At 40.8% G+C, this 12,622-nt stretch overlaps 1 protein-coding gene across 1 annotated transcript; it reads left to right on the top strand.

Moving 5' to 3' along the window:
- The first annotated feature begins 6,507 nt into the window (after positions 1-6,507).
- Positions 6,508-12,395, top strand: LOC125786851 (uncharacterized). Its single transcript, XM_049470469.1, has 4 exons — positions 6,508-7,655; positions 7,791-7,859; positions 10,394-10,513; positions 11,117-12,395. Exons 1-4 carry the CDS (start codon positions 6,560-6,562, stop codon positions 11,341-11,343), a joined length of 1,512 nt encoding a protein of 503 aa, XP_049326426.1. The 5' UTR covers positions 6,508-6,559; the 3' UTR covers positions 11,344-12,395.
- The last annotated feature ends 227 nt before the right edge of the window (positions 12,396-12,622 follow it).

Here is a 12,622-nt window from a genome sequence, read left to right as displayed (position 1 = left end):
GCGTTATAGAGAGTTTCAGTGCTATACAGAGTCCAGAGCCGTGCAGCTCCGAGGCTGAGCAGCAATAGCATTAGCTAGATGCTAACCGCTAAGCTAGCTAGCTTATTCACTGAGATCAGTATTATCTAAATTTTACTCGTCAGGTTGTAAGGAGCAGTAAACACACACTCCGTGCAGCGTTATACAGAGTTTCAGTGCTATACAGAGTCCAGAGCCGTGCAGCTCCGAGGCTGGAGCAGCAAATAGCATTAGCTAGCTTATTCACTGTTCAGAGATCAGTATTATCTCAATTTTACCCGTCAGGTGTAAGGAGCAGTAAACACACACTCCGTGCAGAGCCGTGCCGCTCCGAGGCTGGAGCAGCAATAGCATTAGCTAGATGCTAACCGCTTAGCTAGCTAGCTTTTTCACTGTTCAGAGATCAGTATTTTCTAAATTTAGTACTTTTAATACTGCTGGAGCAGTATTATTAGAGTTAGATGCTAATCGCTAAGCGTTCACCGTTCAGAGGTGAGTTATCGGCCTGTAAGTCTGTGCTGCTTTGCCTGGCTAGCATTAGCTAGATGCTAAGCGCTAACTCTCTCAGAGGTGAGTTTTATCAGCCTGTAATCTGCTTGTTTACAGTGTTAAAACAAGCTACGGGGGACGAATCGCTAGCTAATATCTCACTGTCTTACCAGAACACGCAGGATTACTCAGTGTAACGCTGTCGTTTAAGTTTGGGTTAACTTTACTAGTTTAGGTGACTAGCTAGCGTGCTAGCGGATAGCTATGCTAACGCTGGTGCAGCAAGCCTTAGTGGACATCTGGAAATCTAAGCTTACTGTAAATAAACTGAAGCACGTTACTCACCCAAATAAACAGTTTTCAGGAGAGGAATCTGTGTAGATTAATATCCAGCACTCGTTTGACTTTGAAAGAGCTAGATTTGTATACTGAGACGCTCCACCGGCAAGAGACCACCCCCGGTGGGAAGGGAAACATGGCGCCACCCCTGTTCACTTTGATATAGGCACCCTTTCTAGTGTCACTTAACGCGCCTTATAATGCGATGCGCCCTATGTATGGAAAAATAGCAGAAAATAGGCGTTCTTTGATAGTGCGTCTTATAATACGGTGCGCCTTATAGTCCGAAAAATACGGTAAGTTCATTTTCTTCACTTTAGATTTAGTTCTACTCTCTCTCTCTTTATAGTTTTTCTGGGTAATCACGGCGTCCCCACAACACACCTTTAGTCGGTTTTAGAGTGAAATATAAGTGTAAAATTAGTCATAACAGTCCGTGCAAGGAACCGTCCCCACAAGGAACGGTTAGAGTGTGTGTAACGTTTCCACAGAGCATGTTTTATATACTCTGTGTAATTAGTAATTGAAATGGGATGGGCAGTATGAAATATCAATTAAATAGTATTATATTTGTATTTTAGTTGTTTCATATTGTAAATTTAGTCTTTTTTAAAATGTGATTACAGACGACCAGTGCTACTTCCCATGCTGTGGTGGGTGATTCTGATCTTCCTCAACCATCTCAGGCTCAGACTAGTGTCTCTCCTGGTCCAGACTATTCTCCTGAACAGGTAAGTTCATTTTCATTAAGTCAAGTCAAGAGGCTTTTATTGTCATTACAACTGAGTACAGGTACACAGTGTAGTGAAATTACATTCCTCTGGAACCATGGTGCAACATGGAACAAGAAGCAATAGACAACAAAGTGCAGGAGTGACGCCAGTGCAACATAAAACTATTACACTATTAACAATAAATAAAAAAAACGAGACAATATAATAGACAGGACAGTGCAGTACCGATATGGTATAATAAAGTGTAAAGTGAGGATAAGGTGCAGAGATGTGTAACATACTGTAACATATAGAACATATATAATCACAGCAGTTACTGAGGTAGAGAGTTTATAGTTTTTGAGAGTGGCTGATAGGGATAAAGACATTTCAGTCTCTGTGTGCTGAGTGTGTGTGTGGGTGAAGTTCAGTCTTTGTGTGTGGTAGGTGGGGTGGGGTTCAGTTCTGTCTCTGTGTGTTGAGGAGTCTGACTGCCTGGTGGATGAAGCTGTTGCAGAGTCTAGAAATGGAAGCTCGGATGCTCCTGTATCTTCTGCCGGACGGCATCAGAGCGAAGTGTTCATGTGAGGGATGGGTGGGGTCATCCACAATGCTGGTGGCTTTGCGGATGCAGCTTGTGGTGTAGATCTCCTCTCTGTATGCTGACTCATCGTTCTTGCTGATGAGGCCAACCACAGTTGTGTCATCAGCGAACTTGATGTGGTTTGAGCTGTATTTTGCAGTACAGTCATGAGTCAGCAGAGTGAACAGTAGTGGACTGAGCACACAGCCCTGGGGGGCACCGGTGCTCAGTATGGTGGTGCTGGAGGTGTTGTTTCCAATCCTGACTGATTGTGGTCTCTCAGTCAGGAAGTCCAAAACCCAGTTACAGAGGGAGGAGTTCAGGCCCAGCAAGCTCAGTTTTCCGATCAGATGCTGAGGGATGAGGGTGTGAATGCTGAACTGAAGTCAATGAACAGCATTCGAACATAGCAGTCTTTGTTGTCCAGGTGGGTGAGAGCCAGGTGGAGCGCAGTAGAGATGGCATCGGCTGTTGATCTGTTTGGACGATACGCAAACTGCAGAGGGTCCAGTGAGGACGGGAGCTGGTGTTTGATGTGCCTCATGACCAGCTTCTCTAAGCACTTCATGATGATGGGAGTAAGTGCAATGGGACGGTAGTAATTGAGACACTCGAGACTTCTTTGGCACAGGGGCGATGGTGGACGTCTTGAAGCATGTTGGCACACACGCGGTGCTCAGAGAGATGTTGAAAATGTCCTGGAGAACACCGTAAGTTGTTCTGCACATCCTCTGAGCACTCTGCCAGGTATGCTGTCTGGTCCTGGGGCTTTCCGAGGGTTGACTCTGAGTAGAGTTCTCCGCACATCAGCTGAGGACAGGCACAGTACCTGGTCGTTTGGAGGAGGTGTGATCTTCCTTGCTGTCGTGTAGTTCTGTGTTCGAACTTTGCATCGAAGTAGTTCCGTGCATCTGGAAGGGAGGCATCACTGTTACAAGCAGGGGAGGGTGACTTGTAGTTGGTGATGGTCTGGATGCCCTGCCACATGCGCCGAGTGTCAGTAGTGTCCTGGAAGTGGGCGTGGATTTTCTTTGCGTAGGTGCGCTTTGCCTCTCTGATCCCCCGGGAGAGCTTGGCTCTAGCTGTTCGGAGGCCAGCCCTGTCCCCTGACTTAAAGGCCTTGTCTCGGGATCTCAGCAGCGCACGCACCTCTGCAGTCATCCACGGCTTCTGGTTGGGGCGGGTTGTGATGGTTTTGGAGACAGTAACATCCTCAATGCATCTGCTGATGTAGCCAGTCACTGAGTCTGTGTACTCCTCCAGGTTGATGGAGTCATCAGAAGTAGCAGCTTCTCTGAACATGTCCCAGTCAGTGTGCTCAAAACAGTCCTGAAGAGCACAGATGGCTCCTGGAGGCCAGGTTGTTACTTGCTTCTTCTCCGATTTGGCATGTCTGATGAGCTGTTTGTATGCTGGGATGAGCATCACAGAGATATGATTGAAATCACCAGCAACAATAAACAGTCCGTCGAGTTCTGGAGTTACAGTGATACAGGAGTTACAGTGATAAGTCGAGTTCTGGAGTTACAGGAGATAACAGTGTACAGTTCTTGCAGAGCATTAGCATTAGCACTGGGTGCTACATACACTGCTATTATGTACACGTTGCTAAGCTCTCTGGGCAGGTAGAATGGCCTGGCTCTGACTACAGCAAACTCCACCAGCGGCGAGTAGGGGCTGGAGATCAGCGCAGCGTTGTTACATCATACTGTGTTGATGTAAACACACACCCCACCTCTGCGGACCTTGCTGGAGAGGCCGGCGTCGCGATCCGCGTGGAAGCATAGCATGCCGCTCACCTCTATGGTGGAGTCCGGGAAGGCAGCTGTTAACCACGTCTCTGTGAAAACAAACACACAGCAGTTCCTGAACTCACGCTGGGTTTTCCGCTGGAGCCGGAGATAGTCTAGTTTATTCCCCAAAGAGCAGATGTTGGAGAGGAGGATGGATGGCAGGCCAGTTGGAGTTTGCCATTAGCTTTGTGTGGACTCCGGCTCTCTTACCGCAGTTCCGGCTCCTCGCGCACCGCTTTCGGGGAGCCCTCTTCCGGCTAGCAGGCTCAGGAAACGCCACGGATCTTAGCAGGCCTCTCGCGCGTAGCTCTGCTCGTAGACCATCTGTTAGTCCAGTTTTTGGTTGATTTTGCAGGTTTAGGTGGATCTGTCGGTCGTAAATGTGGGTGCCAGTTGTTCTTATGGCGAACTCTTGCGTGGTTGCGAGTTCAGATCGGATTAGTTACAACAAAAAAAAACAAAAAAGCACAGTGTTCTCGGAGTGGCCGCTGCGACTACTCGCGCCGCCGACAGGAAGTCACTTTAGATTTAGTTCTACTCTTTCTCTTTATAGTTTTCTGGGTAATCACGGTGTCCCCTCAACACACCTTTAGTCAGTTTTAGAGTGAAATATAAGTGTAAAATTAGTCATAACAGTCCGTGCAAGGAACCGTCCCCACAAGGAACGGTTAGAGTGTGTGTAACGTTCCCACAGAGCATGTTTTATATACTCTGTGTAATTAGTAATTGAAATGGGATGGGCAGTATGAAATATCAATTAAATAATATTATTTTTGTATTTTAGTTGTTTCATATTGTAAATTTAGTCTTTTTTAAAATGTGATTACAGACGACCAGTGCTACTTCCCATGCTGTGGTGGGTGATTCTGATCTTCCTCAACCATCTCAGGCTCAGACTAGTGTCTCTCCTGGTCCAGACTATTCTCCTGAACAGGTAAGTTCATTTTCTTCACTTTAGATTTAATTCAGCTCACTGGGTTAAATTAAGTTTTTTTATATAATGCTTTTTAGAAAAAATGTCAAAAAGTAGCTTTCAGTGTTTATTTTATAAGTCTTTGATTTGGATTATTGTTTCTCACCTTTGGTTCTGGAGGCACACTGCCTATACATTTAGTGTTTTTTATTTCATGTTGCATCTGGTCAACTTGACAAATTTTGTTTTTTAATACAGTCAAGTTACTTTTTACAAATGCCTGTTTAAACTTACTGTGCAAAACAGAAGCCTTATGTTAAGCTTGTCCAGTAGTGGTGTCTACTTCTTTGGGGTCTGAGGCAAGATGGTGCAAAACTATTTGGTGCACACATTAGAAAGGCATGGCAATTGCATTCTGTATACTTTCCCAACTTTTTGTGTTTGGGTTGTACTATTATGTTATTATTATTGTTTATTTGCAAAAGTATAATGATAAAAAAAATTGTTGGTTTTATTTACAGATTGTGACTGAGTCTGAAAATGAAAATGAGACGTTACCAAGACTAAGACGCACTAAAAGCATCATAGTAAGCTCTCAATTGATTGTCAATTTCTGAATTTCATTGTTTGTAGGTTTTAAAATTCATTAATTATTTATAAATATTATTATAAAATACCAGCAAAAAATCATAAACTATAAAACTTTAAATGTATAAAAAAAACCCTGAGTAGTAAAATGATTAAAATGAAGTCACTTTGTTACTTATTTAACTATGAATTATTAATTTAGTCCTAATTAGTTTTGTGTTTTGTTTTCTTAGATGGAAAATGCTGATCTGGACAATTCTGATGAACTGTATGATTCTACTCCAGAGAGTTCAGATGATTACATTCCAGATACAACTAGCGACAGCGATAGTGACAGTAGTAGTAGCCTTAAACAAAACTCAAGGAAACGTCAGTCTCTTGATTTGCCAAGTGACTCTGGATCAGATAGATCACCTGTCTGTGACACCACAACTTCAGACAAATTGGTTTTTGAAAGGCACCACCTTACATCTGAAAACACTGAAACAGAAGAAGAACCCTGTTCAAGTCAAAGCATAAGTAACAGCATGGTTGTTAGTGCATGCAAAAAACGAGGTGGGAAGAGAGTGTACGACAAGAGACATTACTGCGTATATTGCCTTAAACCTTTTGCTAAGATGGCAAGGCATCTTCAAGGTGCACATAAAAATGAATCTGATGTTGCTAAAGCGCTAAGCTTTTCAAAAGGTTCCAGTGAGAGAAAGAAACAGCTGGATTATATTCGTAACAAAGGAAATTACATTCACAATGCTACTGTCATGGAATCAGGAAAGGGGAAGTTAGTACCCTTTAAGCGACCACCTAAAGATGAGCAGGGAAATGACTTCATGCACTGTGCATACTGTCAAGGACTATTTACAAGAAAGGTTCTGTGGCGACATATGCGTAGCTGTCAATTCAAACCTGGATCAGTCGTCCCCAAACCAGGAAAGAACCGTGTTCAGTCCATGTGTACATACACAGGACCTGTGCCTTCACACATTAGCAAACAGCTGTGGAAAGTAATCAGCGCCATGAATCCTGACCCAGTCACTGATATAATAAAGAATGACCAGGCCATTATTGACACTTGCTAAATAAAGGTGGGCTGTCAGCCAAAAACCAACAGTATGTGCGAGAGAAGATGCGAGAAATGGGACGGCTCATGTGCAGTGCCAGGAGAGTCACCAGCTTGAAAAAAATGGAAGATCTGATAAATCCACAAACCTACATGGAGACTGTTGAAGCTGTTAGAATCACATGTGGGTTCAACAATGAAACAAACAAGTTCTCTGTTCCATCACTAGCAAACAAGCTTGGAAATGTCCTAGTTAAAGTAAGCAAACTCTTAAAAGCTCAGGGTTTGATCACAGATAACAAGGAGCTTGTGAAGAATGCCAGTGAGTTTCAAGAAGTTCATCGGGAGAAGTGGAATGAGATGATTTCATCTGCAGCCTTAAGGAACATCAGGGAAGCAAAGTGGAATGTGCCCACCCTAATGCCCTTTACCGAAGATGTCCAAAAACTGCATGCATATCTTAGTCAAGTGCAAGATGAGTGGTACAATTCACTCACAGAAAGTCCATGTACAAAGGCCTGGATGGAACTGGCAAAAGTGTGTCTGACCCAGATCATTCTTTTTAACCGACGCAGGGAAGGAGAGGTGGCAAGCATGCCGTTATCAGCATATTTATCTAGAGACACTACCGATCCACACGAGGATGTGGACTGGGCGCTCTCTGAAGTGGAAAAAAAACTCTGCAGACACTTCTCTAGGATCATCATCAGAGGAAAACGTGGTCGCCCAGTTCCAATTCTGTTGACTCCAAAAATGATGTCTGCTTTAGAACTCCTTGTTAAACAAAGAGAGGCTTGTGGAGTTCTAAAAGATAACAGTTACATGTTTGCAAGACCGGAAGCGGCAACACATTTCAGAGGTTCAGACTGCATTCGTGGCTTCGCGAAGGCATGTGGTGCGAAGTGTCCAGAGTCACTGACCTCAACCAGGCTGAGAAAGCATGCTGCAACCCTTTCAACGGTGCTAAACATGACAGACACAGAGATGGACCAACTAGCCAACTTCCTGGGACATGACATAAGAATCCATCGTGAGTTCTATCGACTCCCAGAAAAGACCCTGCAACTTGCCAAGATCAGCAAAGTTCTTGTGGCTCTCGAGAAAGGACGATTAGCTGAGTTTCAGGGCAAGAATTTGGATGAAATTGGCATAGATCCTGATGGTATGTATGTATGTATGTGTATATATATATATATATATATATATATAATTTTTTTTATGTATTTTTTTGTTATTCTGCCCTGGTTCTGTATATTCCTTTTTGTTTAATCATGTACTTTTTGTATGACTTTTACAGAAAAGGTTCAGGCCAGTGATGAGGAAGATGGAAGCATACAGGAGGAAATCTGCTCATCCACTCCTGATGGTGTGTATTGTTAGTAAGTTACTGTACAAATGCTGGGTTTCCCACAGTATGTTATAATTTGAAGAAAAAAGAAATTTAACTTTAATTCAGACATTTACCTTACCAGCATCTTTGAGGAAAAAATTACAACCTGAATGGAACAAAATGCCCTAGCAGTTAGTTCTGGTCGATAAAACAATAACGATAGTTATCGAGGAAAATGTATATCGCGATAACTATAATAAGCCGGGGCGATAGGATAAACTTTCTCTATTTCTCCTTTAAGTAGCGCTGCGAACAGGCGCAGCACGTGATCAGGCAGCGCTCTGAACTGCATGCTCAGGACTCCCCCTCCCCCCACCCGCGAGCCTCTCACTCTGAACCTCACACAGCTGATCCAAACAGCGGCTGCTCTCTCATTTACTGGATAAACACCATTTATAAGTTTAGCTGCTCTACAGTGGAAAACTCAGTTCTAAATATGTAGTATGGAGTCTCCTCACCAAGATATTTAGAGAGCTGAGCTTGTTCAGATTTCTGAAAGCAGGTAACGCTGTTTGCTGCTAGGTTAAGTTAGCTTGTCTGATAAATAAACTAATGGGTAACACACGTTAGCCGTGTTAATCCACTTTCCGTGTAAATTAACGTTAACTTCAGCGCGAGTGAGGGGTTAGTATATAAACACACAGAAAAGAAGCACTTTCCATTTTTTCCTAACCCCTTACTGTTTCTGTTAGAAAACCCTGAGAGCAGAATTCTCCTCTGTCTCTGTGTTTTTAGTTTTTAACAGATAGAGAGTCTGTTGTTCTGGATATTTTACTAAATAAAGAAGATTATATAATCTGTGTAGCTGTATTTGAAAAGAGATAAATATTGCTGTTACTGAACTGGAGTTTTAAATACACTTGTTAAGTAATGTAAGTCTAGTCTACTGAAAGCCAGTAATGTTAGTATAAATCTGTACTGCAGTAGAAGTGTTTCATTTTAGAAACTTGACTTTATTCCTCCCACCTCCATTACAGCTCAATTACTTTAAAATATTTAAATGTAGCATAATTTAAATGCAACAAAACTTAAAGGCTATTGTTTTAATAAACATTAGCAGTAAATTATCTCAAAATAACAACAAATATAAAATAGAAAAACAGTAAAACATATGTAATACATACTTTTTATATGACCAAAATGTATTAGACTAGACTAAACTAGACTAAAATGTGAGTAAAACTAATAATATCCGATAGACTAAAATGTAACTAAAACTATTATACATTTTAGTCAAAAGGCTAAGACTAAACTCTGGACCTGTGTGGATGTATAATGACTTTTAAAATTAATTTAAAAGCTGTCTGAGCACCTTGTGCCCACCTGGTAAGATGTGGACATCCCTGTGTCTGTCCACAAGACTCTGAGCTGCTAGTGAGCTTAGCCATAACTTCCTTATTCTCTCACTTATGAGTAAAAAGAAACCGTTAAGTGTAAAAGAAAGTGATTTGATTTATATCGTGATACAAATCGATATCGGCTGGTATGGAAAAGCCATATCGTGATAAGATTTTTTTCCATATTGCCCATCCCTACTAACAGTCCTGTAATGAGGGGTTCCAATAATTATATCAAACTTGTTGTGGGAGTGGTGACCGCTGTGAGGCATCAGTCAAAATGCTCTCTGTCAAATTCTTGGATATTTATTCGCCATAAAAGAAGGTTTTACATATACTTGCACACTGGTGCAGTTGGATCATTAGGAGTGTGGTATGTGTGTGTGTGTGTGAGGTTCTACAAACAGAAAGAGCAGAAAATATACCTAATTAGCATTGCCATGTGGTTGGCTAGTCATCATAATTACAATTACCAACCATCATCAAACTGCACCAAAATACATCTAACTAGAAATAATGACATTAGTCATTTACTTACATGTCCTTGGACGCACACAGAACACAAAAATCAGTGGATGGCGAACTAAACATAAGATATTAATCAGATTGTGTCTTCACACATCTTTCCACTAAACTGCCATCTTGGGAATGAAGGAAAAGAACATGACTGGGCAAATCTAACCTGCAATACCTACCACTAACCTAAGGGGGCGACATTTACATACTACAAATGAGAATAGACCTAAATAAATTACTCAAAATCCACCAAACCCAAAGTTCTTCAATACAAGTCCTTTCCACTTCCTAACCACTTATCTAATTTCACCTCCTGTGGTTTACATCATCACAAACTGATATTGCCAGGCTATAGTATTCTATAGTTTTCTGCTGTTTTCAGCTCTGCTTTAATGCAGTGAACTGATGGTAGTGTGCTGTGATGAGTATCAGTTAGTAACTGCCGTAAATACTGGTTCTCTCTTACAGCACTAGACCATTTTAATACATTTGTCTCAGTTAAAATAAGCCAACCATAAAAATTAGACTGTTCTTTGAAAGGGGGTAAACTTAGACAATAAACAGAGGATTTTATTTTTCTTATATTCAGCTTTGTGTATGTGAAGATTAAATGTTTCTGAAAATGTTATATTTTGTAATATATGTTTTTTTTTATAGAACTATTGGCAGAAGAGACACTTCCTCCTGCAGAGAGGGAAGAAATGCCTCCACCACCACCACCCTCCAAGAGGTACAAACCATCATCAGAAGTCAGTACTAAAAATCCTTCATCCAAAGGTGAGTTCTTTACCACAGTTAGCGGGCATCATCATCCAGAGCGACTTGCATTAGTGCTTCGCTGTTAACTTTGAAAATAGAAAATAAGGCATGATGGATGAATCACTTCAGCTGTCTCTCTTTTTACACTAATGAACCCTCACTTTGGAACAGGGTAAATCTTTACTTATCAGACCTTCACATGACCTTTTTCCATTGCTCCATAGTTGACTCTTTATGCTCTGTACAAAAATTTATGTTTTTGCTGGTTAGCCTCACTGGTGTTCTTAAGTCCTTCACATTTTTTAATGGAAATGCTCCTACTAAGACGTCTTGTCTATCTCTGTTTCTACCTCTCAAAGGTTTTTTTTACAGTTTTTTTTTACAGTTTTAAATACTTTCTTAGCAAAAAGTTATGAATGAGATTAATTTTGAATCAACCTGACTGCACAAAAAAAGTTAAACTAGGGATTAAGGATGCATGAAATAAAGCTGTTTCTGTACCCAGTGCAAATAGCATGTACTATACTGTAGATGCTTGCACATATTGATATAAGATGCAGAACTGGATTTTTTTTTTTTTTTTTTATTATAACACAAATGTGTTTTTCTGACTACTTTAAGGTAAACCTTTGCAAAAGAAGACTCCATGGCAGCAGACAGAGGTGCAGGCAGTGGAAAAGCACATGAAGCGCTTCATTACATCTTGCATTGTTCCTGGAAAAGCTGACTGCGAAAAGTGCATAAGAGCTGAACCAGAAGCCCTTAAAAACAGGGAATGGCAGAATGTAAAATTTTATGTCCATAATCGCATTATGTCACACAAGAGGAAATTCCAGAAAAAAATGTAAAGACTTTCAGGTAGGACCATTTTTGTTCCTGTTCATGCTTCAGCAAAATATACCACATTGGTGGTTGTTCTATTGTATGTATATGTTTTATATATATACAGTGTTAATTGATGTTAATTTGAGTTCAGCTTTACATAACTCATAACAACTACATTGAGTTGTGATAGTGAAAGTGCTTAAACCTGTTGCTGGGTGATTGACTGTGGATAAAAATATAAAAACAAATGCTTGTATCTGGAAAAAAAAAAGAAAATAAAAGCTCTAACAGTGGGAACTTAGTGTTTGAAGGTTGGATTGACTATATGAGTTTGCAAATATATGGAAAATTCCACTATTCTTTGAACTTTTATGCAAATGGAAACAAATGTTTTTTGATTTACCCAATTATGTGTTTTACCTAACTGTATCATAGTGATGGTACAAACACTGTAACAAGAAATATAAAGTTGTCTCATATTCATGTAAAATCCTGTAATATTACTCTACTCCCTCAGTCCAGGGCACTTATCAGCTGTAGATGGAGGCTAGGAGTAAAAAAATACCAATTCCCACTTTTAATAACCAATTAGAATTTTATTTAATCATATTTATTTCTCTATCTTTGAATCTGGTTGTGTTGTATTATTGCTGGACACATGCTAAATCTCTATACATCATTTATGAACATTTAAGCTAAGCTAAAATTCAACATGTTTTTGTTTATTTCAGGATCTTATAATTTGCTGTAGATTAAACCTGATTTAGATTTATTTGTAATGCATTTATTGTTTTTGCAAGGTCCCCACTAAACACACTGGAATTTGTGTGAATTATTTAAATAATATGCAGATAATATTAAAATTATGTCCCCATTATTAATGTTAACTTGATTTTCTAAGGTCCCCATTTAGCATGGTCATGACATCTTACTTGCTCAAATTGGATATTTGAAGTCGTGTATAAGCTTACAAAAAATCGGTAAGTATGGATTATTATTTTTGTACCTCTAGTACCTTTAGAAAGGGTCGTCCCCACAGGTGACGTTCATAACATTGGTCCCCATCCAGCATGGAAACCAACATGCACACACACACGCATGCACACACACACACACTCACACACGCACACACACAGACACGCACACACACACACACCCACACACACACACACACCCACACACATACACACACCCACCCACACACCCACGCACACACGCACACGCACACACACGCGCACGCACACACACGCATGCACACACACACACGCATGCACACACACACGCATGCACACACACACGCAT

This window comes from Astyanax mexicanus, chromosome 22 (assembly GCF_023375975.1).
Source record: "Astyanax mexicanus isolate ESR-SI-001 chromosome 22, AstMex3_surface, whole genome shotgun sequence".
In the NCBI taxonomy this organism is placed as follows: domain Eukaryota; kingdom Metazoa; phylum Chordata; class Actinopteri; order Characiformes; family Acestrorhamphidae; genus Astyanax; species Astyanax mexicanus.
Note: the sequence above shows the minus strand (reverse complement) of the source record. Positions and strands in the feature narration are given on the sequence as shown.

Coding starts and splice junctions, on each gene's coding strand:
- LOC125786851 (XM_049470469.1), top strand. CDS start 6,560: ATGCGAGAAATGGGACGGCTCATGTGCAGTGCCAGGAGAGTCACCAGC. Junction 7,656..7,790: donor AATTGGCATAGATCCTGATG/GTATGTATGTAT, acceptor TGACTTTTACAG/AAAAGGTTCAGGCCAGTGAT. Junction 7,860..10,393: donor CTGCTCATCCACTCCTGATG/GTGTGTATTGTT, acceptor TTTTTTTTATAG/AACTATTGGCAGAAGAGACA.